This window comes from Cryptomeria japonica, chromosome 5 (assembly GCF_030272615.1).
Source record: "Cryptomeria japonica chromosome 5, Sugi_1.0, whole genome shotgun sequence".
In the NCBI taxonomy this organism is placed as follows: Eukaryota; Viridiplantae; Streptophyta; class Pinopsida; order Cupressales; family Cupressaceae; genus Cryptomeria; species Cryptomeria japonica.
Window position 1 is genome coordinate 726,598,928 of NC_081409.1, and position 26,672 is coordinate 726,625,599.

At 35.2% G+C, this 26,672-nt stretch overlaps 1 protein-coding gene across 1 annotated transcript; it reads left to right on the forward strand.

The window, feature by feature from the left end:
- Positions 1-1,437: 1,437 nt before the first annotated feature.
- Positions 1,438-24,688, forward strand: LOC131875656 (protein ACCELERATED CELL DEATH 6-like). The gene is made up of 3 exons (XM_059220261.1): positions 1,438-2,031; positions 2,124-2,617; positions 23,729-24,688. The coding sequence occupies exons 1-3, from the start codon at positions 1,530-1,532 to the stop codon at positions 24,521-24,523; spliced, it is 1,791 nt and encodes a 596-aa protein (XP_059076244.1). The 5' UTR covers positions 1,438-1,529; the 3' UTR covers positions 24,524-24,688.
- The last annotated feature ends 1,984 nt before the right edge of the window (positions 24,689-26,672 follow it).

Sequence of the window (26,672 nt, forward strand, 5' to 3'; positions counted from 1 at the left end):
GTACAAAATGACCCGCCCCATGCCATGCATCCTCATCCACCATCCCGTGTATTGTGGATGTGAAATAAAACTATTAGAATAGTTGTTTTATTTCACATCACCATTATTAATAGATGATGTAATTTAGTAGGCAATTAATTTGTGTCATCGGAGTCTGTTTCATGTCTTTCGTTTTCGTCTCCAGGCTGGGGTGGGGATGGGCAGTACAAAATGCACATGGAGCGAGCCATTTTTTACTCTGCATAGCCAGTGCCCATCCCCACCCCAGCCTGGAGACGAAAACGAATAGACGATGTAATTTGGTACGTAGAATGGTAGATAAGGCATGGTATGGGGGGCCATTTTGTACTCTGCTAGTTTTATTTCACATCCACCGTACGCAGAATGGTAGATGAGGCATGGCATGCGGGGCCATTTTGTACTCTGCATAGCCAGTGCCCATCCCCACCCCAGCCTGGAGATGAAAGCGAAGGACATGAAAACAGACTCTGATGACACAAATTAATTGCCTACCAAATTACATCGTCTATTCATTTTCATCTCCAGGCTGGGGTGGGGATGGGCACTGGCTATGCAGAGTAAAAAATGGCTCGCTCCATGTGCATTTTGTACTGCCCATCTCCACCCCAGCCTGGAGACGAAAACGAAAGACATGAAAACAGACTCTGATGACATAAATTAATTGCCTACTAAATTACATCGTCTATTAATAATGATATTAATAATGATGATGTGAAATAAAATAACTATTCTAATAGTTTTATTTCACATCCACCGTACACGGGATGGTGGATGAGGATGCATGGCATGGGGTGGGCCATTTTGTACTCTCCATAGCCAGCCCACTGGCTATGGAGAGTACAAAATGGCCCACCCCATGCCATGCATCCTCATCCACCATCCCGTGTACGGTGGATGTGAAATAAAACTATTAGAATGGCACTGGCTATGGAGAGTACAAAATGGCCCGCCCCATGCCATGCATCCTCATCCACCATCCCGTGTACGGTGGATGTGAAATAAAACTATTAGAATAGTTATTTTATTTCACATCACCATTATTAATAGACGATGTAATTTAATAGGCAATTAATTTGTGTCATCAGAGTCTGTTTTCATGTCTTTCGTTTTCGCTCCAGGCTGGGGTGGGGATGGGCAGTACAAAATGCACATGGAGCGAGCCATTTTTTACTCTGCATAGCCAGTGTCCATCCCCACCACAGCCTGGAGACGAAAATGAATAGACGATGTAATTTGGTAGGCAATTAATTTGTGTCATCAGAGTCTGTTTTCATGTCCTTCGCTTTCATCTCCAGGCTGGGGTGGGGATGGGGATAGGGATGGGGATGGGGCGGGCCATTTTGTACTCTCCATAGCCAGTGCCCTTCCTCTGCCCTGCTTTTTTTCGTTTTTCTTAATTTTCACACCTTTCTAAATTCATCTATGATAATTGACTCAGGGCCACGCAGTTTTAAGGCGGAAACCTATTCTTCCGTTGTCTGTGATTTTTTGGGTGCATCCTCTATTGTATGCAAGCAGAAAAAAGAAAGAACATGATGAAAAGGGATCTCTTTGTTGCTTCGGAAGCTGGTGATGTTTGTACCATTCAAAGTTTACATGAGCAGAACGGCCATGCTCTGCGTGAGGTTACTTTCCAAAAAGATACTCCTCTGCATATTGCTGCCAGAAAAGGACATATAGATCTTGTTAAATGGATCCTTCAAATAAATCCTTCTTTAGGTGAAGCTCGAAACAAGGATAAAAACACGCCACTTCACGAAGCTGTTAAAAGTGGCAATCTAGATGTCGTCGAAAAATTCCTTGAACTCAAACAGAGAGTTGTCCGCAAACAGAGTACTTTCTACCGCGCAACTCAAACAGAATATAATAAGTTTGCAGAGACACCTCTGGTGATAGCTTCGCAGTATGGCTACCGGCGAATAGTTGAACGTTTATTGGAGGCCAGGTCATTTGAAGATCAATTTGAATGGGATCGATCTTTTAGAGAGGCAGCTTACAGGGGATATGAAGGTAAATTTACACATTATTTGTTGAAGTTGAAGTAAATATTAAGTTTGCACATCTGTCGTATATTGACTTCAGCTAATATGAATGTGAGGCAGATGTACTTGTGGCGATCTTCGACAATCCACCCAGACACAATAGGACTAGTTTTCTTTCCAAATTTTCCGGTTCACAAGTCTCGTTGGAGGTAGATGTGCCTCGGGTTATTCCTAAAACCCCGATTCTACATGCAGTCGTGCAAGGAGGACGTCTCGAGAGTGTAGTGGCAATGTTAAATCATGAATCGTGGCGGAACGACACAATGACGGAGGAGGATGAGTATGGAAGATGCGCAGTTCATGTAGCAGCCATGAAAGGCCGCATGGAGATGATTGACGAATTTATGATGAGAATACCAGATTCTATCGAAATCCGCAGTTCAGATCAGAGATCTGTTCTACACTTTGCAGTCGAATATGATCAATTTGATGTAGTGAGGTGTCTACTTGCAAACAAAGAGGAAAAAAAAGCAGAAGAAATGGTGAGCCGTGACCATGACCTTTCTCGCAATACGACGTTACATTTCGCAGCAATAAATGGAGTCAGTCTCCAGGTTTTACATTCTTTACCCATCTTTCTATTTTCTTGGTTTCTCCAGGTTTTACATTCTTTACCCATCTTTCTATTTTCTTGGTTTCTGCTTCTCTGCTTACTCAACACATCTTGGAAATTGCTCGAAGGAAACTTTTTTTTTATAGGCCTTAATCCACATTTTCAATAAAATGGGTTAAAATAGATTACTTTCTTATGTCAGACAATTGGTGCTCCAGATCTCTAAGGACGTTGAAATCCCAAGCAAAATTAAAGCAAAATGTTAATTTGAGAGATTTCTAATAGATTGATAATGATATTTTGAATTATAATATAGAATATAAATTTTTCTTACAGTGAATTTTTAGTTAGTTTTCTTCAAAATTTATTCTATAACATGAAGATACTATTTTGCTTTTTGGAACTTTTTTATTTTGAATTTTAAGAATCTGTTCTTTGAATTTTTCGTGACAATTTTATTGTTCTTTCTTTTTTATATTTGAATAACTTTTCAATTTTATCTGTCTATTTTAATTATACTAAAAAAGAGGTTTTCATGCAATTAATCTAGTTTAATTAATTAAATATAATTAGTCTAGATTAAACAATCAAGACATGGGAATGTTAAATATAATTATTAAACTTCCTATTTTATTGAAGTAGATGTGATGGAGGGGATATATAACTCAATGACACAATAATTTATGTCTCTAATAGAGATTCAAGAACTTCGATGGTATCTAGTATGAAAATATGCTCTTTTATTCTATATATGGCCTCAAATTTTATCTTAATCATGAAGATCAAGTCTAGTGGTTTGGGTAAGTTCCACAATGACGGATACATCCTTGATGTTAGGACTTCAAACAAAATAATATGTACTCTCTTGTTTCTCTACTCATTAGGTCCATCTCCATGTAGTCTGCTCATTAATAGTATCTAATGACTAAGCATCTAGAAATGCCTTGAAGTGACTATCATTATGTTAAGAGAATATATATTCTCATAGGTAAAACCCTACAAATGTGTATTAAAGTTTGAAAACAATTATCTTAGGATAACATATGTAGATTTGTTACTGGTCTTTATGTTGATTATTCGTTTAATACTTTAAGATTAGACATGATTATAATTTGATATGCTTGATGGTTAAAATAAATGCATGGAATATCATTGAATGCTAGCACATAACATTATTTTTTCTAAAATTTGTGTTAAGAAAGTTTGTCAAAAAAATTAAGGGAGTTAGCAAAAACAATTTAAGTTATTTATTTTATAAAGAGAAAGGTAGAATTTGTGATTGTGTGTAGAGTTTGTGACTATAAAAATGACCTTAGTTGGTCAAATGCTTATATTTAGGTGGAAAAGAACTATATGGAGATATGTATATAGATAAGTGTAATAATTAGGTATTATAGATTAATACATAAGAGTGTGTGTTTATATGGATAAAGTGGGGGCCAAATATGTGGAGAGAAGTGTTTATAATGATACATAAATATTGGGCAAATAAAGCCAACTTCAGACATGTTTGTATCATTTATTTTTTATTAAGTTAGCATTGTTTTGAAATGACCCATAACCTTTTACAATGAAAAAAAGTGTCAAATGTTGGCATTGCATGAACATTGCATTAATGAAGCATAAGGGTTGTCATTAATGTCAATTGTAATTGGTAATGGAGTTGTATTGCGACTTGTAGTGATGCAGTAATGCAACTGGTAGTTGAGTAGTGAAGGAAACCAGTATTACTATTGAAGCAGTGAGATCAACCGGTAACCCTTACCTGTTGATATGTCGAACCCTAAGCGATGGATCTTAGTGATTCAGTTGTGTTGATCTATTATCGAATGGTGATCGGAGATGATTATGTCACATATGCATGATGCACATGATGAGTTTCAAAGTGGTTTTGGCGTGTAGAGATAACTATTTTATCTTGGGAATGAGTGAGTACATTGTATGAAGTGGAAACCGCGTGATGAGTTACAGGATCCAATATGCAGTGATCAAGGAGTGGTCGAGGTTGTCTAGAACAATGTGCAAATGATTGCTATGTAACCCAACGGTCATGTTTAAACTGATATGTTTGTAATCTCTATGAGATCTTAGGTTTTGTAATGTGTTACCAACCTATTGCTTTTCTTATAAGGTCGATGAGTTATTTTGTAACAGTGTTGGAAATTTTGGTTAAGTGTGTCAGTGTGATTGATTGTCAAACCAAGAGGAGCATCTATAGAATGTGTGAAGGAAGATAGGAGCATGAAAAGGATTTGATAAAAAAGAGTAGTGTTATTACCAGATCAGCAAAGACCCTATTGTTCTTTAATAGCTACAACAGTTAAATCCCTTAACGGGGGTAAGCTTTAACAGGGTTGGTGTTTTCTAAATCCTCTAACCAGGTGATCCATTAGCTTGGATTTGAAATATTCTATCGAGGTTACTCCTAATAGGGTATTGACTTTAACAGGGTATTCTAGTCAATCCCTTAACCGGGTGGTCCTTAACCGGATATGTTCCTAACAGGACATTTTTGTAAAGCTTCTAACAAGGCTTGGCTCATAATAGGGAAAACTTCATAAGAGTTCATAATACTTGTGGGTATTCATCCCCACTGTGGTTTTTACCATTTGGGTTTCCACGTCAAAAATTATTGTGCTAAGTGGTGAATGATTTTGTGGTTATGTTTTGATATGGTTAATCTATTTAACTGGTAAAGCCACTTAGATGTGTTTAGATGACCAAAACTGATTTGAAATGTGCTATTACTAATGTTAGTAAAGTGGTTTGATGTTTTGGTTAAATAGTATATGAGTTTCAGATCTGTTACACTATTATATTGGTATTCCAGTCAATCGGTAAGCTTGACAGTGCAGTTGCAGTTTATAGTTCAGTGTTTAAATTGATTAGTTTAGTGATTGATTTATGATTTGGGTTTGATTTTTGTGAAAGTTTAGCTTGTTTTCTATCTACTGATTCACCCCCCACCCTCTCATTAGTTGATCGGATCATTATTGATTCATCATATCATCAATTCATATCAGAGCATTTCAAGTCCTCTTGTGTTTAAGCCTAATAGCTTGAGGTAAAGATCTAGAAGAACATGATGAAGAAAGAAGGTCTGAAGTTCAATAGGGAAAACTACAGAATCTAGAGTGATATGATGAATATCTATATCAAGAGCTTAGGAAGTCAATATTGGGAACATTTTGTTACTAAATATAGCTTGCCTAGTGGGATTTTGTCAAATGATCAAAAGAAGGATCAACAGGAGAATAATCAAGCATTAGAGGCCATTATCAGTTCCTTTTCTAATTCAGAGTATGTTCCCAAATTCACTCAATCAATTTACCCCCCCTAAAGTGATGATTTTGGCACTTTATACTTAGTGCGATTACAATGAGCCACTTGCAAAACAAGGCAAAGTGGACTTATGATGCAAATTTTACTTCTCAAATGAGATAAAAGAGACTTCAATCAATAGTTCAATGAATCTAACTGAGATTCAAGCAAATATACAAGTACCAAAAGAGCCAAAAATGGCCAAAATATGAAAGTACAATTTATACTTACAATGGAATCAATCTGATAGAATCATGTGAAATTAGATGAAAAAATACACACTTTCAAAAAAAAGGCACCTGAAAAGGAGGTCGTATGACCCCAAACGAAGCCTCTGAAGTTGCAAAAACTAGGATTACTCAGGTACAGTCACCAAAAACTGCATTTTCTGAAAAATCCATGCATCAAAATCAAAAAAAAATTTCACCACTGCGGAGAGCACGAAATTATAGCCCATTTAAAAAAAAATTGCACCCAAAAAGGAGCAAAAATGAGCAAGTTATGGCCATTTGAAGTTGAACTGCAAAATAAAAAATGCAAATGAGAGGGGCCTGCCAAATTTTTGAAAAATGCTAACGTGGCGTTGACGTCAGCAAATCACTGGGTTAAATTTGACGGTCGTATGACCGTCGCAAAAACTTCGCCCTCTGCTGACTGGGCATCCATACTGTACTGATAGATGACGTGGCAGTGATTGTGCAGCTGACTGTGTGTCCGTACCGTATAGATTTGCTGACTGGATGAGTTGATTTGGTCGTTGATGTGGCGATCGTACGGATGTCTGCGTGGCAGGTTTGTGCCCACGGGCCAGTGGCCGCCTGCCACGTGGCGGACGCAGGATTCTCCGGGTGACGTGGCACGGAGGCCGGTGGGAGGTGACCGGAGGTTTCTTTGCTGGCAGCACTGGTGGTGCCAGGAGGTGCACGTGGGAGCCGCTGGAGGAAGCGTGTCGGCGGATGGGACGTGTGCTGCAGGCGGGCGGCGGTTGACGGGCGGCACGGGAAACGAACGCGGCGGCGTCCGGAGCGGTCGAGGTCAGCACGGACGATGAGGCTTCAGCGGCAGCGACGTAGGTACGACGACGCCTGCAACCTGCGCTGCAGACCTGCAGACTGTGGGGTCACAGGGGGGGGTCTGCGGACCCCCCAAAAAATCCTTTTTTTGATTTTTTTTTTTTTGATTCGCTTTTCAATTTTTTTCATTTTTTTTTCTCAATTTTTTTCATTTTTGATTTTTGAAAAACTATTTCAGAAAAAGAAATTTTTTTTTTTTGAAAAATAATAATTTTTTTTCGAAATCTGTACAATACTAGCAAAATTGGAGAAAAAAATTTTCTCACCAAAATAGGCCAACTTTATAACCAAAATTCATGGAAACGGCCTTCTGGACACAATGGTGGGGTCGGATCTGGTCTAGGACACCTCCAAAAAGATGCTACTCCTCAGATCTGCCTCTTGACGTCGCAATAATGCCTCTTCAAGATGAATCAATGAAGCCCCAATGGCTCTGATACCATGTTGGATTTTGCCAAGATCAAGAGCTCAATGAAATGTACAAAATAGAGACATAATATGGGACAAGAATAAACTATATTCTCATCAATAGAAAATGATCAATAACATGATTCAATAGTTGTTCAATAGTTACATACAATGTAGATGAGCCTGCTTATATAGGCAAGGCTAGGGATATGTGAGCACACAAACATGACATGTGGCTCAATAAGAAACAAGGGTAGGTAGGAAATAGGTGTGGGTAGGTAGGAGAAATAATATAATAGTCCATATGAGGTGGATCACCCACTGAATGTGGAGTGTAACAACAAGAGTGGATTGTAACAACAAAATCAACACCATAAAAGGTGGAATTTCTCCTACACACATTATCCCAATGTGGCACAAACACCCAAGTGTCTCATACCCAAACTACTATGAAAATGCATTATCCTAAGTAAACTTAAGTAAGTGTAATAATATCCCTGATGAATAATTATTTACACCAACAATGTCCATGGTTTGGAGACTAGTTATGAAGTGTGGAAGAATCTTGAGGATTTATATAGCAGTAATGAGCATGTGAAGATTGCCAAAGAAGAGAGTCTGAGAGGTAAATTTGATGACATGCGGATGTCTGAAGGTGAGAATATTCAACAGTATGGCCGAAGGATCAAGGAGATAGTCGGTGAGATCAAAAGTGTTGGTGGTACAATGGAGGATACCACAATGGTTAGCAAGGTGTTGATAACCCTTCTACCAGTCTACATTATCCGAGTTGTAGCCATTCAAGAACTCAAGTCTATTGATAAAACAAAGGTAACTCTTGACTCCATCATTGGTAAACTAACTGCATTTGAATTAAATGGTTAAATGATGGAAGTATTCAGAAATCAAAATATGCATTTAGAGCTTCAGTTTCTAACCCTTCGATAAGGAAAAGCAGAGAAACTAGTTACATTCATGAGTCCAGATCCAACAGAGAAGTTGATGATAAAGACAGTCTGATTGAGCTTGAAGCATTGTTGGCCAAGCGGTTACCCAGAAGTACCGATAAGTATAGAGGTAAATTACCTTTGAAGTGTTTTGCATGTAACCAGATTAGACATATTGCAGCTAACTGTCCAAATGGAGACAATGAGTAGCAACGAGAGAAGTATAAGAAGTACAAAGGCAAAGGTAAAAGAGACTCCCTCATTACAATTGATGGAAGAATTACAGATGAGGAGTCTAAAGAAGATGCAAATGAGGACATTGTCTTTGTTGCCATTAAAGAAGAGACATCAGATCAAAAGGCATTAATCTCTCAGATGGATAGTTCTGATGATTGGATTATAGACAGTGGTTGCTCACACCACATGACCGATGACCAGAGTAAGTTTCTTACTTTGAAGGAATTTGATGGAGGTGTTGTGAGATTTGGAAATGATTCACCATGTATGGTAAGAGGAAAGGGAACCATCTCTTTGAATGGAAAAAGCAGTGCAGATGATGTCTATTGGGTAAAAGGATTGAAACATGATCTTTTGAGTGTTTCTCAACTTAATGACAAAGGTTATCCACTAGAATTCAAGCATGGGATGTGCAAAATCTATCGGAGCAAAGGTGAACTGATTGCAACCAACAAGTAGACAAAAGCTAACTTGTTTCACCTAAATTCTAATGTCAACAATTGTTTAATTGCTAAAGTAGAAGATAGTTGGCTTTAGCATAAGAGATTTTATAATGTAAATTTTGATAACATTGTCAAAGTTAGTAAGTCCAAATCGGTAAGAGGGTTGCCTTAGTTGGACAAATCGGTGAATGCTATGAGTAAGGAATGTCATTTAGAGAAGATGACATCCTCAACTTTTAATAGCAAATCTTTCTCAGCAGAACATGTGCTAGAATTGGTTCATACAGACCTTTGTGGACCAATAAGGACTAGGAGTATTCAAGGTGATCGGTATTTTATGATCTTCAATGATGATTGCTCAAGAATGATGTGGGTCACATTCTTGAAGGACAAAACAAAAGCCTTTAGCAAGTTTAAGGCATTCGGAGCCTTAGTTGAAAAAGAAAGTGATAAGAAGATAAAGTGCTTAAGAATTGATCAAGGTGGTCAAATTACTTCAGAGGAATTCACTAGATATTGTGAAGATAATGGAATTAAGAGGTAGCTTTCTACACCTAAGACACCACAACAAAATGGTATTGCAGAGAGGAACAATCGGTCAGTTTTTGAAGTTGCGAGAACTATGCTAATACAAGGAGGTGTTGCTGAGACTTTCTGGAGAGAAGTTGTCAGCATAGTTGTCTACACAATGAACCAGACATTGGTTAAAAGAGGTAAGGATAAAAGTCCTTATGAATACTGGTATGGTAGATCACCTAATGTCAATTACTTTAAGATCTTTGGTAGCAGATGTTTTATTAAGAGAGGTGACTATGTTGGTAAGTTTGATGCTAAGAGTGATGAAGGAATATTTCTTGGTTACTCCACCAAGAGAAAAGACTAAAAATGTCACAACAACCGAACAAAAAGGATCATTGAAAGTACTAATGTCTAAGTGGATGAGTGTCCTAGAGATGCAAGAGAAACCAATGAGGAGAAGAAGGAATATGAACCTTACATTCTGATTTTGGAACCAGAATCGGTGAAGCCAAAAGTTGGTGAAATGAATGTTGCAACACCAGTTCAACCGGAACAAGTAGATTCTGCAGAGGATGAAGAAGATGACGAAGAAGAAGAACCTAATGATCATGATCATGTTATTCCAAGGTATGTTAGACTCAATCATAATCCCGATCAAATTATTGGAGATAAAGATGCTGGTGTGTTAACCAAAAGAAGAATAAGAGATAATTTTTGTATGATCTCCACTATTGAGCCTAGAACAACAAAGGCAAATTTGGGAGATGATCATTGGATCAAGGCTATGGAAGAAGAGCTTGACTAGATTGAGAAGAACAATACTTGGACCCTAGTACCCAGACCAATGAACAAAAATGTAATAGGTACTAAATGGGTATTTAGAAATAAACTGAATGAAGATGGACTAGTAGTCAGAAACAAAGCCAGACTGGTATGCAAAGGTTATGCACAGGAAGGAGAAGACTATGGTGAGACATTTGCACCAATTGCTAGATTGGAAGGTGTTAGGACTCTACTTGCATTTGCAGCATATAGAGGATTAAAAGTATATCAGATGGATGTAAAGTCAACATTTCTAAATGGAATACTAGAAGAGGAAGTCTATGGGTATGTGCACCAAGTTGTGGTACCAAAACGGGGTCTTAAGATGCCACTTTTTTTTTCTTCTGAAATCAGCAAAGTCTGAACTTCAACGACAAATTGAACCTAATTACACTCCAAATTTGAAGATGCAACAAGAACAAGAGTCGGAGTGCTTCGAATCTACTTTCTAAACTACTAATTTGTTTTGAGAATGGTGGAGATTAAGGGCTTCAAAAAGGGGGGCCACAAAAACTGGTCCTATCTTTATGCAAAAAACATAACATATCGTCAATTGTGGCCCCCCTAAAATGTTAACTTTTATTTTTGAATTTTTAAAATCTCTTCAGTGAGAAGCTAACACCTTGTAGTTTATGTCAGATTTTTCAGCTAATTTTGTAATGAGTATATGATTTTTTACTAATTTTTGAAGTGGACACATCCTGAAAAAATAGAAATTTGAGCGTGCTCCCCCCTACAATCATTGAAAACTAATAAAAAATCAAAACCTTTTTTTTTAAATTGTGTAGAATGGAGTCTAATTTCTAAAAATGTAAGTTTTTTTTAAAATCTGATGAACGTGTAAAAATCTATACCCAAAATAGTGCATGTTGGTTTTTGACAAAAAACGGACACACTGAAAAATGAAATTATAGATGAAAGACTTAACGAAATCAAAATTTGAAATAAATTACATTGTTGGATAGCTAAGAGGGAGTTCAAGTTTACCATGGTATTTTTTTTAACTTCATTGAAACACATGCAAACCTGACGGAGAGCACGACCAAAAATATGTCAAAATTTTCAATGTTTTGATAAAAACACGTCTCTAGCCTAAAATGGTCATCAAAACCTTTGGGTTGGATTCCCAAGGAACATCCAACCCATAGGTTTGGTTTTTCCCAAAGCGGGTCATTTGGCACGTGCCAAATATGGCGCTCACTCTATTTGACGTGCACCAAATGTGATAAATGGGTTTTCCCATTTGGCGCGCGCCAAATGTGGTCCATATTCCACATTTGGTGTGTGCCAAATAGGGAGAGCACCAAATGTGTACATAGAAACCCCCATCTCACCTATCCCTTCTTTATCTCCCTTCCCTCGTAGTTCTATCTCTCTTTATGAACTAGATCTCATATTCTCTCTCTCCCCTTACCTCTTCTTGGGCTCTTCATTCTTATAGATACATACTCTTCTTTGTCCCTCCCCTCTTTAGCTCTCACAATTCCCTTATTCTCCTATCCCTCGAGCTATCTCCCTCTCCATCCTTACACCCATCTAATTCCCTCTCTCACCTCTTTCCCTCAGTTTATTCCTCACTCTCTCCTCTCTCTAGGTCCTAAGGGGTCATAGGACACTATATGACCCCTAACAACACCTAAGGGGTCATATGGTGTCCTAAGGGGTCATAGGACACCATAAGACCTCTTAGGTTACCATTAGACCCATAACAACACCATATGTTGTCCTAAGAGGTCATAGTACACCATATGACCCCTTAGGTAGCCATACAACCCATAACGACACCATATGGTGTCTTAATGGGTCATAGGACACCATATGACCCCTTAGGTGTCGTTAGGCATCATATTGTGTCCTAAGGGGTCATATGGTGTCCTATGACCCCTTAGGACACCATATGACACCTTAGTACACCATATGGTGTGAGTATGGTTTATATGGTGTCCTATGACCCCTTAGGACACCATATGACCCCCTAGTACACCATATGGTGTTAGTATGGTCTTATGGTGTCTGATGATCCCTTAAGACACCATATGACCCCTTAGGACACCATACGACCCATAATGACAACATAAGGTGTCCTAAGGGGTCGTATGGTGTCTTAAGGGGTCATAACACACCATATGACCCGTTAAGACACAACATGATCCCTAACGACACCTAAGGGGTCATATGGTGTCCTATGACCCCATAAGACACCATATGACCCCTTAGGACACCATACCACCCATAATGACACCATATTGTGTTTTAAGGGGTCATATGGTGTCCTAAGGGGTCACCATATGACCCCTTACGACACCATACAACCTATAACGACACCATATGGTGTCCTAAGGGGTCATAGGATACTAGATGACCCCTTAGGACACCATGTGACCCCTTAGAACACCATATAGTGTCGTTATGGGTCATATGGTGTCCTAAGGGGTCATATGGTGTTCTAAGGGGTCATATAGTGTCCTATGACCCTTTAGGATACCATATAACCCCTTATGTGTTGTTAGGGTTCACATTGTGTCCTCAAGGGTCATATGGTGTCTTATGACCCCTTAGGACACCATATGGTGTCATTATGGGTCGTATGGTGTCCTAAGGGGTCATATTGTGTCTTAAGGGGTCATAACACACCATATGACTCGTTAAGACACAATATGATCCCTAATGACACCTAAAGGGGCATATGGTGTCCTACGGGTTCATAGGACACCATATGACCCCTTAGGACACCATACAACACATAAAAAAACCATATTGTGTTCTAAGGGGTCATATCGTGTCCTAGGGATCATAGGACACAATATGACCCCTCACGCCACTATGACCCTTAACAACCCCATATTGTGTCCTAAGGGGTCATATGACACCAGATGGCCCCTTAGGACACCATGTGACCCCTTAGAACACCATATAGTGTCGTTATGGGGCATATGGTGTCCTAAGGGGTCATATGGTGTCCTAACGGGTCATATGACCCCTTAGGACACCATATAACCCCTTACATGTCATTAGGGTTCACATTGTGTCCTAAGGGATCATATGGTGTCCTATGACCCCTTAGGACACTATATGACCCCTTAGGACACCATATGGTGTCATTATGGGTCATCTGGTGTCCTAAGCGGTCATTAGGTGTCTTATGATCCCTTAAGACATCATATGACCCCTTAGGACATGATATGACCCATAATGACAACATAAGGTGTCCTAAGGGGTCATATTGTGTCTTAAGGGGTCATAACACACCATATGACCCATTAAGAGACAATATGATTCCCAACGATACCTAAGGGGTCATATGCTGTCCTAAGGGGTCATAGGACACCATATGACCCCTTAGGACATCATACGACCCATAACGACACCATATTATGTTCTAAGGGGTCATATGGTGTCCTATGACCCCATAGGACACCATATGACCCCTTAGGACACCATACACCCCATAAAGAAACCATATTGTGTTCTAAGGGGTCTTATGGTGTTCTAAGGGGTCATAGGACACAATATGACCCCTTAGGACACCATGTGACCCCTTAGAACACGATATAGTGTTGCTATGGGTCGTATGGTGTCCTAAGGTGTCATATGGTGTCCTATGGGGCCATGTAAGAAACAATATTATCCTTCTTGTTCCCAAGCAAGCAAGTGTAATGTATTGTAACTTAAGATCTTTCAGTCTAAGAGCCCCCCCACTTCTTATGAATGGAACACCATTGCCATTTTACAATATGTTGTTTCCTCTTTTCTTTTCCATTAGACCATTGAAAACTCCTTTTCTAATTTTGAATTTAATTAACTATAACTATAAAATAACCATACTAAGCAATAGTAGAGGCTATATGAAGATAGTATTTTTTGATAAACCTACAATTTGCAAGCCAAGAAAAAGAACTGTCAATCCTATTCACCTAGTTTGTGCTTAAATTTCCCCTTAAACCATAACCATATATCTTTTAAATTTTGATTAAGGGAAACAATATTCTCAAGTATCTCACTTGCTTTGAAGGACCACCCCACTCAATGTCATATTTGCAAACCGTAGAGGAGGCTCTTCTTGCTACCCTAACATTATGGATTTGGATTTTGATAGCTTTGCACAAGAAACATCACAAAAAAGAGAGATCTTCTTCATTGGAGATCCCATATTATCTTTGTTGAGTTCAAGAAATAGGGAAGTATTATCCATAAATTGAAAGTTTAATAGATTTTCCATGTTAGTGATGCATATACCCTTAACTCTAGGTGAAAGAGTGGCCTCTTTGAGAAAGTAGTGTATAGAATCTACTGCTATGAAAAATAGAGTAGGGGATAATGGAGAACCCTATCTAATGGATCTTTCAAGGCTGAATGATTCAATTAAGGAACCATTTATATCAATCTAAACATAGGTATCTTTCAAAGAGAGTTTGGGCCTACTAACAAAGGGTTGCTAGGAATCCAAAATCCTCTTGGGTTAAGCCTCCTAGGTGATGATTGGGATGGAGCACCGAACCCTATCATATGCTTTTTTGAAGTCCAAGAGGAACATTGTATCATTTTGTAGAGACCCTGCCCAATTCATGGCCTCCCAGGTAGTAAGAAGATTCTCCATGAAGTATATCTCTTTGATAAAGTTGGTCTATGTAGTGTTGATAAATTCAGGAAGAAACAATAATATGGAAGATGCAAAATAAAGTCTTTTAATTTTATATGTAAGATGAACGGGTCATGTTTTGTATAATTGAGGTTTTAATTTTTTAATTTTTTTCATTTCTTGACATTTATAGGGCATTTTTGACCCATGTCCTAATTTCTACCTCATAGCATAAACTTGTAAGAATTGTAAAAATATAGATAAGTCTACAAATACATTCATATAAAGTACAACAAATTAATGTTATGTTCCTTAGGGATATTTTGTACATATATTATGCATGTGTTGTACTTGCACTATATTATAAAGTGTAACTAGGAGTTTTGTATAGTCTTAATTTTCACCACCATAGAAATGAATCCTAGTGATTCTCATATCATGAACATTTTCCTTAGAATTTTGTATGCAATTTTTTTAGTAACGTTTGCATCATAAATGATTTAATATTGTTTCCAAATTCTCTTACACATATGTGCCATGCTTCAGTTTTTCAATCCGCAAGCAATTCTTATTACCATTAAGATGGAATTATCACATGGTTATACAAATGTATCCATATTTTTTAGTGGAGTAGTGGAAAAACCTTCTAATTTATTATTTTAATCATATTTTGTGAGATTATAGAACAATAGTAGAGCACCGTGCATATTTTAGTGATGTACTATGGTTCACTCGTGTTTTTTTGTATCTATTATTTTGATCTACATTCTTGGAAGGTTAATGGACTTTAGTAGACACTGTCATTTCCTCTTTAATAATGTCTACAAATTCTACACACTTTAGGAGTTCATCATCATCATGTTCTCATATTCATGGGATATTTTTCAAGACCTTTCATTCCTTCTCATTTCTCACTTTTGGAGAGGAGTTTTTTTCTTAGTTTGTTTTCTATTTTTCTTCTTTTTATTGGATATATTTATTGTATATAGTTACCTTATCAGGCTATTTTGTTATGACTCATCATTTTTAGTGTTTATTTTTCTTCCTACGTATCACTTAAGCAAGGGGGTTGAATAATCTAGTTAGTGTTTACCCTATCTAGGAGATTTGTATTCACACTATACTTACTCTTAGTTCGGAGACATCTCACCTTTTATATTACGTCATATGGACTCACCAAGTGTCTAAATACTTGTCCATAATATTTTAGAGAAGATTCATTCTTGGAGGGATAGCCATATTTTCACTCTTACCTTCTCTCCACTCCATCCTTTTAATAAAAAGAGATGTTATGGATATTTCATATTTTATCCTAATTATATTTTCTCATCTTTCATATGGTTTCTTATGGGGATTTTTGATTTTGAAAGTAGATGTTGGCTACTCCACCAATGCCTGAAAGGAAAGATAATTCATGAGGGATTATTAGAGCTAGCATTATAGCTTTATTTGAACTTCAAACACCTCTTGATCTAATAAAATAAATTAAAAAGTGTTCATAATATTTTCATTGTTTTCAAATCTTGACACATTATTTCACAAAATAAATCTTCTTTTATGACTTGAACATTTTAATAATGATCCTGTGATATTTTATACATTCTTTAACTTTTTTCCTTCTTTCTCTCCTCCTTATCTTCTAATCTATATGAGATTATATTAAATGATATAATTTTTTAGTATTTTATCTTTAATCCTTAAAGATATGAGTTTTTCTTAACATAGAAGTTCCATACAAGTTGTACATGGAATAAACATATATAAAAAATATCACTTTTTCACTAAATATAAAAAAGTATATGATAAAAATTATAACATTTAAAATCATATGAATCTCCCCACATTTAGCTTTTTACCTGTAATGGAATGTCACTTGGGATTTTTGGCCTTAGTTTATAGTATTTGTAAAGAATATCTTTCATTTTTCTAAATGATCTTGTTGATCCCAAATCAATAAAAGCATTAAAATATAATGGCCTATGCTGATGAAAAATAAGCCTTATTTTTGTATACAAGGTAAATGATTGGATCTCTTTTTTTATTTTACTTATCTTCATTAGAGGGAAAATCATTTTTTATTTATTTTGCATCAATAAAATGTCTCTTATATCTTCTACATATAAAATATTTCTCTCTCTATACTAGTTGTATATTCTATTATTATATCTATATTCTTAAAGAATAATTTCATTTCATCAACACTAGAATTATTCTCATACTTTTCATGTTTTTTTAATTTTAGTCCGACTCAAAACATTTGCTAACATTTCTCTTGCCAAGGTTCTGAATTCTTTTTTTATATATTCTTTTTGGATCTTTTTTCTTTCTTTATTTTTTAACTCCTCTTAAGTTTTGGAGGTAATTTTCTCTTGACCCCTACTTTCTTCCCGTGTCACTACATCTTTGTATGGGTCTCCATTTTCTACTTTTTCTAACTTCTTTTGAATTTATTTTGAGAAGAGTTTCACCATAATCTCTATCTTCTTCTAATTTGGATTTATTATAAAAATATTGTATTTTCTGTTCTTTTTATGTAATCATATTATATAATCGAAAGACCTTTTCCTTTTATATATGTGATCTAATCTTAACAATTTTTTGGACACTATTTAATTTTCATTTTTTACCTCTAAATTAATTTCCTTGAATATAGACATGGATTCATAATTTCAAGTATCCTACTGATTGGAGTGACTTTTTTCTTATGCTCTTTCTCTTTCTCCTTAAGAGTCCAATCTATGCTAGGACTAATTTTAGCTTCTAGCATATTGTAATGTCCTCTTGTGGGCTTCCTAATATTTTTTTTATAATGGTTGATTAAATAATTCTATCAAGAGGCAATTGTAGTTATTATACTAGGACCTTGATTGGAACAATACAACTTCAGTTTAGCAATGATTCTTATTATTTACTATTGATCAAGCATATGTTGCTAAAGATTATTGTAACAATGTAATAATGACTCCATATGAATACGTCTGAGATCTGATTTGCAGTGTGATTACACAGTTAAATGTTTGCAATTTGTAGTCGATGTGCTTAAAACTGATTAAAAAAGACAATAAGGCAGATGCTCAAAAAGCAGAACCAAATATGGATAAAAGAGATAAAAGCTTCAAAACCAATGATTGTCGAAGCGAGTTTAATCACTTCCTTATATCTTGCAAAACGGAATGATAGGCTGTATCCCAAAAGACATCCAATGCCTATTCATTAGTCTCATTAATCATCGCCTTCTTAAGTCATAATAATAGATCACTGCCATTAATCTTCTAACTCACAACTCCATCGGTAATGCTATAGATTATTATAATCAATGTCGATTAGCATAATGGTTGTTTATTTGCCGTCACCCATAACAATCTGCTGTCATTAACATTGGTTATGACTAATCATCGATTGGTCAACCTTTTTCTTAAACCGATATCCTTAACTATTGCTCATAATGTAATCTCTTTAAGTCGTTGTTTTAGCATAAATCGAGGCTAAAACAGCGACTTAAAGAGATTACAATATGCTAACCAAATCCCTGCTACATTGATGATTAATATTAATCTTGATCGTGTTCCCTTACAATATATGAATGGATCAATTACTTGTATAATCACTGTTATCCATATATGTGTGGCATTAGTTAACTTTTGTCTAAAGGGTGTTGATCAATCTTAATCAATAATCTTATCCATAGACAACGGATTACCAACCAACGATCTGCATTGTTATCACTGACGATCCATGTTTGTCGCTGTCCATTAATTACCAATGAATTTTTCTATCGATCTATGAAGCATTATAATCCTCCCATCGAAGCTTTGTTTTGTCTTCTTCCTTATAATCAATAGTTATTGTGCTTCCACAATATATTCCAGTCGCTATCTTCGTCATTTTAATATATTGTATTCCAAAGTGGGGACATTACATCCCTCCCTATCCAATATTGCTTGTCCTCAAGAAATTCAAAACTGTTTCTTTTCTTAAATAAAATATAAAGTATATACATGAATGCATGAAGACACGAAGAATACACTTAAAATATGGAGCATACATATGAAAACACAAAGTAGACACATGGATAGATACAAGTATACACATGTAGATATAGTTTACTTAGTCCACAACAAGCAGGAACGTCCACCCAGGATCAGATCCCTCTCTTGGGCCAATTTAATTTATCCACAAGAGGCAGGAGCGTCCAACTAGGACTAGAACCATCTCTTGGGCCAATTTTCTTTATCCACAAGAGGCAGGAGCATCCAACCAAGACCATAACCATCTCTTGGGCCAATTTACTTTATCCACAAGAGGCAGAAGTGTCCAACCAAGATGAGAACCACCTCTTGGGCCAATTTACTTTATCCACAAGAGGCAGGAGCGTCCAACCAGGACCAAAACCATCTCTTGGGCCAATTTACTTTTCCACAAGAGGCAGGAGCATCCAACCAGGACCAGAACCATCTCTTGGGCTAACTCACCTTTTCCACAAGAGGCAAAAGCGTCCAACCAAGACCAAAACCATCTCTTGGTCCAATTTACTTTATCCGCAAGAGGCAAGAGCGTCCAACGAGGACCAAAACCATCTCTTGGCCAATTTACTTTATCCACAAGAGGCAGGAGCGTCCATTGAGGACCAAAACCATCTCTTGGGCCAAATAAAATGTTAACTCAATTATATGAAATATATAACTCTATTGATGGTGTTCACCCATAAGGCGCCTCTTGCATCTTTATGTGATGTTTTATAAAAAGAAGTTAAAACCGCCAGGTTAATAATTTCTTGTGGATGCGAGGATGTTATAACCACTAGATTTGATCCTCCACAAAACTCCATGTGTTTCTTGTCCTTTCCCCTTCTTTTCTTTTTTCTTCAGTGGATGTGGCTTCTATTTTATGGGCTTGGCTTCTCTTCCTACATTTTTGTCCTACCTCCAACCTTTCATTACATCTGTAACACAAGTATTTTTTCTTAATGTTCTATAGATTACAAATGTTCCCATGTCTCCATTCGTTTTGGCATTTGTAGCACACCTTTTCCTTGCTAATTTCATCTTACTTACAAATGTGTCCCTTTCTCCATTTTTTCTTGCAATCAAGAAAGGGTCTTTCCTTTTTTATTATTCTCGATCATTATAAGAAATATATTTTTTCTTGTGTTCATCTTCCTCAATAAAATGATTATCTTTTGGTGGTACTCTCTTATGGTGACTTTTCTCCTTTGTTTGGGCGGAGTCAAGCCTTGTGGCCTTAAGAATCACTTCTTGTAGTGTAGTAGGATCCAAGGCACTTACTAATCCATGGGTGGTGTCTATTAATCCTTCTACAAATAGGTAAACGATCCTATCTTTGGATATCCCAGGGACCATGATGACTAACCTTTGGAATTTTGAAATATATTCTTCAAGAGTCTGCTTCTCTCTTATCCTTGTGAGCTCCTTAAAATGTTTTTGAGGATGGATGTTGTCAAATCTTTCAATAAGTTTTTTCTTGAAGTCAACATAGGTTTTAACATTTTTATGGTCTTATGTAACTAGTCCATGATGCCACCATTCATGTGTTGATCCTTCTAGGTGGAGTATGGAATATGTTATAGCATCCCTTTCTGTCATAGGGAAAAGGGTGAGGTAAGTTTCTAATTTCTGAATCCATGAGTAGGCTGAATTTTTCATAGAACCATCGAAGTTGGGAATAGTCATTTTTCCCACCTTGTTTTATACATCCATATTAGGATGTGTCCCACCTTTTCTATAGTTTCCTTTTTAATCTTCTTCACAAAATTTAGAAAAGGGAAACTTATTTTTATTTCAACATCTAACCTTGTGTATTCTGTTGCAAGCTCTCTTATGACCAGGATATGAGTCTCTTCCCTACATGTCAAGTGTTCTTCTATAATTAGGAAAGTTGGTGCATTGGTCCTAGGAGTAGACTCCCAAGTTGTCCTACCATCACTTTCTAATTGACTGGGGGACCTTTCCTTTCCATTCCCCCAGTTTGATCTAAGATTGTCTGTGGTGGTTGTTATGTTTTGTAATGTCCGTGTAGTTTGTTTCATAAAAGTTCTAAACTCATGTTCCATGGCTATTGTTGCTTCATTTTTTTCTCTTTCTAGGGCCCTTAAAGTTTGCTGACTTAATTGCATCAACTATTCCACTTGCGTTGGTAGGAACATGCTTTGATACCACTTCTAATGTCCCCTTGTGGACTTCCTAATAATTTTTGACAATGGTTGGTTAAATAATGATATCAAGAGGTGATTGTAGTTATTATACTAGGACCTTGATTGGAACGATAAGAGAGAATAATTTATACAACTTCAATTTAGCAATGATTCTTCTTTAATGTGTGAACAACTTCTTATTTAGTATTGATCAAGCATATGTTGCTAAAGATTATTGTAACAATGTAATAATCACTTTATATGAATACATCTGAAATCTGATCTACAGTGTGATTATTGAGTAAAAATTTTGCAATTTGTAGTTGATGTGCTTACAACAGATAAAAAAGTCAATAAGGCAGATGCTCAAAAAGAAGAACCAAATATGGATAAAACAGATAAAAGCTATCTTCGTCGTTTTAATTCGTGCTATATATATATCATCATTATTTATCATTACATTTTATTTCAAAGTGTGGAAATTACACATATCCATTTGATGATGATTATTTCTTAAATCTAACAAAATAGTCATTGAAGAATTAGAATGATAAGGATTAAATGAAATTTTTCATCGAAACATATTTTGAGGGAAAAATATAGAGCTTGACGCTTTGTTTGGAAAATAGTCCATAAGTGGCTTGTTATTATAATGAGGGATGACATATCATTAGACCATGAAGCATTTTCTAGATGTTACCCTTAGAGATGTTCTAAAATGCTCTAGTTCTACCATTTATTCTCTAAGCATTTCTTCTAGATTTGTAAGTCTATTATTGGAATTTTCTACCATTGAAGTTTTGGAGAATTGGTTTATCCTTTGAATCTTTGGACATCAAGGTCCCCAAAACTACTCTTTTCTCTAGAAACCAATTGTTGATCTATTAAAAATATTATACCAAATATACTATGGTCGATATGATGACCATAATCCATTATAGAAAATTTCCTCTTAGATAAGATACTCTTAATATAAAATATGTAGGTGGCAAAAAAGTATTCAACAATATGCAAAAACTTCTATCTCTTATTGTGCAATACATTGATCATGGGTACATATCAAACCCTTCATTTTGTAGAAACAAACTAATTGTAGAATAAATATGTTGATTTTATAAGTAGTAAAAATGGATCGCATAGAACGCTATCCATCTCTTTTATCCAATTTTCCCTAGAGTAACTACAACTTCTTCTTATACTCTACATCTTGTATTTATTAGAATAAACAAATATATAGATCCAATATCATGATTTAGATAATTATGTACAAAATTTTATACATAATAAAGATGCATAAAAAATATCCCTTTTCACACATCACTAAACTTCTTTTGCAATAATAAAAGATAAATATACAAGTCTAATGTTCACTCTTTTAACTTGTTGATTCAATTCAAACGTCCTAACACTAGTTAACATATTTTATTTAATGACGTTTTTGGGTAGAGGTCTAATAGCTTCAATAAATTTGAAACTACCCTTCTCATCCACAAGAATCTCATTATGAAAAGTTTTATTTATGCTTGCATCCATGGTTATCCTTATTGCCATTTAAATAAATTATAGAGTATAAGTTATGAATTATTACTTGAGATTATTATTCTTTTATTACATTTCTTGTTTCACTATAATTTTAATGTTAATGAAATATTTTTTAAAAATAGTTGTTATAAACATTAAATGTAGAATTTTTATTTTAATATTAATAGCTTATGGAATTTTAGTATAGTGTATGAAGTTTTAGATGAGTTGTAAATCAACCAAGATAAAATTAAATACTAAGCAATATATTTGAGTCTAGAGAATGTTAGTCAATTCTGTGTTAAAAACTTTTAAGTCTAGAAATCAAACTTATTGTGTGTGATTTAAGCTGTCTGATTCTAAATGATAGTTCTCTGTATTAATAATGTGTATTTATTTGTTTATTTTCATTCAAGGTTGATTCCATTGGTAATATCAATAAATGTGAGCATCAATAGAGGTTTCACTGATGTAAGTTTATTTTTTATTGGATGAAAATAAGAATTACAGAATTAGATCAGAAATACAAAATCAGATGTAGAAGCTCAGTTGTCCCAAATACATAGGGACTTTTGAAACAAAAACACAAAGACAACTGAGGAAAGAATAAAGAGACAGCTGTGGAAACCAGCTGTAGCAATTACATACAAACTGTTGTAGCAGCCTACAAATGAACCATAGAAACCTAGATCTCAGCAAGAAACATAATCTCCACACTATAAAACCGTAGCAAGCTGAACACCACCCAACTGAAAATATTAAGGCTAGTAAAAGATCATGCATAATCAGTGAAAGTCACAGGACGAGCCAAACACCCTCCCTTGAGACATCAAGTATTGGATGGATCATTTATTAATCCATTGATAATGGAATTGTATGATTATTATTAATGCATTGCGCTTGATCCATTAATTCTCAATGATTATTTATCATTAATGCTTATTCATGGCATGAGTAAGCATAGCTTCAAAATTCAGTGCAAGAAATAGTATAAATATGGTTACGTATGAATTATCTCAAAGCTTGAAACTCTGTGAGGACCATTAGAATGGTTAGAAATGTAATACAGTATGGTTTTGTTGTGAATACAGATACTGGACCTCCTCCTGCCATTTCGAGGTGCCAATATAAATGTGCTGAACGATGAAGGCATGAATGGACTTGACATAGCATCTGCAGCACCTCAAGACAACCCCAATTGTGCCAAGATCGTAGAAAGACTGGAAGCTGCAGGAGCTGTAAGGTCGACTATTATACCAAAATCCAATACAACCACTTCTCCTTCAAAAGACGATAGTATCATTAGTACACACATGGTGGTGGCATCACTGATTGCCACCATCACTTTTGCGGTCATGTTTCAAATCCCAGGGGGGATTGAGGATGACAAAGAGAGTATACATTATGGAGCTGCCAAACTGGCTTTCCATAAAGTTTTCAGATTGTTTTTATTCTCTGACACTACGGCCTTTATCGCTTCCATTGTAGTGGTTGTCGCGTGGTTACTTCGACAACAGTTGAAAGTTGATTTTTGGGGGGGCTCAGCTATGGATACGCTGTCCGATTTCTCTGAGGCAAGCTTGCTAGTCTCAATCTGTTGGACGGTGGTAGCATTTGTGAGTGCCACCATCACCGTCCTAATACCCCATGATCTGGACAGCTTGAAAAGTAGAGATAGGGAGGTTTTCTCGAAGTATGAATCGCTCTTGACATACGAGATCGTTCTTGTACTCATCACACCAATTGTGGTCGCAGTCGCGTTTCTATTCAAGTTCGAAAAAAGGAAAATTAAAAAATACTTGCTTATCAACAGTGACGTTTTTGCATTCGTGTATATTCAAATGGTATACCTCGTCATCATTATTCTTATCTTTGCTTTTAAATGAGCAAACTATTTTTCTGGTTATTTACTATCGGAAGTATTGTTTCCATATATATTTCTGTTCGACCTTGCAGAGTAGTTGGACTATTAATCTTCTCTTTCCATATACAGATGGTCTTAGAAGAGGTATATGTCTTCTCTTTCAACGTACAGCACTTATGTAGTTCACAGTGACGGCTCATTGTCTTTTTTTTAAGAGATGTCAATCGATTGGATTTTAGGATTTTCATTCGTTATTCATATTACTTGGAATCTCGGGTTTTACGGTTTCTATTGGAGCATTTTAAACAAGAGCAAAGTTTTTGTCTGTGTCATTATTTTGTTATAATAATATAGGATATCAAATAATTATCATTATTTTGTTATAATAATATAGGATATCAAATAATTATCATTATTTTGTTATAATAGTATAGGATATTAAATAATTACAAGAAATGTATGAAAGAAAAGAAAGAAGATAATAGAGTTGATTTTTCCAAAAAAAAATTGGAGGTTTAGTTGCATTTATTGGACTAGATTTTGTTTACTTTTCATTTCCACAAGAAAATTTACTTTTACACTTTTACAATAAATTTACTTGCATGTAAGTTTCAATTTCTTCACAATATTCTTCCATCTATATTGAAATTTTACAATCATTTATTTAAATTTAGTGACCATTCACTATTGTTTAACCTCGATCATATTTGTTTACCATTATGATATAATAGATTTACTTAATATTTAAATAAAGGTACATTTTTCTCCCGATACTAGTGACATTTTTTAATGTATAATCTGTCAAGCAATATATATTATTTCGATTGGTTAAATCATTTTCTACACAATAGTTTAAAAATTAAATTGTTCAAAATATTAATGATATCTAATAAACCTATTTTACCTAATAAAAAAGGATGTTTAAAATGCCATTAAAAGATATTTTACTATGAAATATTAAAAAACTTATAAGTATTTAAATATTAAAAATAAGTAAAAAAAATTCAGTAATATTTTCCAAACGATTAAAACTCATTATTTTAGTATTCTTTTAGAAAAATCAATTTTCTTCATTAAAATTGGAAATTATTCAATTTAGCCATTTGAGCCAACATTTTAAAGGAATAAAGCATAAAATGAAATCTTTAAAAAAGACTCATAATAGAATGTTCTCTCATATCACCTAAAGTTTAATAACCAATTAAATTGAAGATAATTATTTTTCTTAATATTTTTAATTAAAAAATTTGCATCTATATTTAATAAAGATTAATAGGTTTTTTGGTAGAAAAACCTCTAAATTTTGACTTGATAATTTGTTTTTTATTAATAACTAATTAAAGAATGGCCCTTGCCAATAGTTCTATGTCTATGGTGAAAACTAAAAATGAAACCAATATGAAGTAATTGCTAAAATTGCATTTGAAATGGTTTCTAATTTGTTTCTTCATTTTGTTTATTTTTTACTTGTATATACATTGGAAATTGGTGTGAAATGTATATTATTTTTATTATAATATAGTTTTTAAAATATAACATTTTCAATTTATTTTTAATTATATAAGTTTATTGGTGAATTTTGCGTACTTGTTCTAGTTCTTATGTAATTTTGGGTTTAGTTTAAAGAATATTTTAATATAGTAATATATATAAGAATAATATAACTCTACCAAATAATTAATAAGTTTCAACATCGAGAACTTCACCCTCGATATCATACATTTCAAATCATTTGGCAATTGAGTGTATATATGAAAGAACAAGAGTTGCATTATAGCATAGCTCCCCCCAAATGTTGGCAAGGTAAGGTTGGTTTTGACAAACATAGTATGGAAAGCAATTGAAAATGAAGTCCAAATTAAAAAAATTAACACTCTAAGACACAACTTTGTTTTCATTGGGATCACCATTAACTAAATATGTCCAAATATGAAGAGATTGAAAATGAAGTCTGCATTAAAAATCTTAACACTCTGATAGGCATATTTGTTCTCATTGACATGTTGTACCATACATAGTCATTTGAGGGAACCGTTCCTCCAATATTCAAGGTACGTATTAATATCCTACCAAATGTCCTGAAAGTAGTTTAGTAAATTCAAATCAGTAAGATTTGACTTAATATCCTACGAGAAACTCAAACCATTAAAGTAGAACAATGCAAGGAAGAA

Excerpts from the sequence above, each read along its gene's own strand:
- LOC131875656 (XM_059220261.1), top strand. The coding sequence starts at position 1,530 with ATGCAAGCAGAAAAAAGAAAGAACATGATGAAAAGGGATCTCTTTGTT. Across the intron at positions 2,032-2,123 it reads AGCTTACAGGGGATATGAAG|ATGTACTTGTGGCGATCTTC; the intron begins GTAAATTTACAC and ends AATGTGAGGCAG. Across the intron at positions 2,618-23,728 it reads TAAATGGAGTCAGTCTCCAG|ATACTGGACCTCCTCCTGCC; the intron begins GTTTTACATTCT and ends TTGTGAATACAG.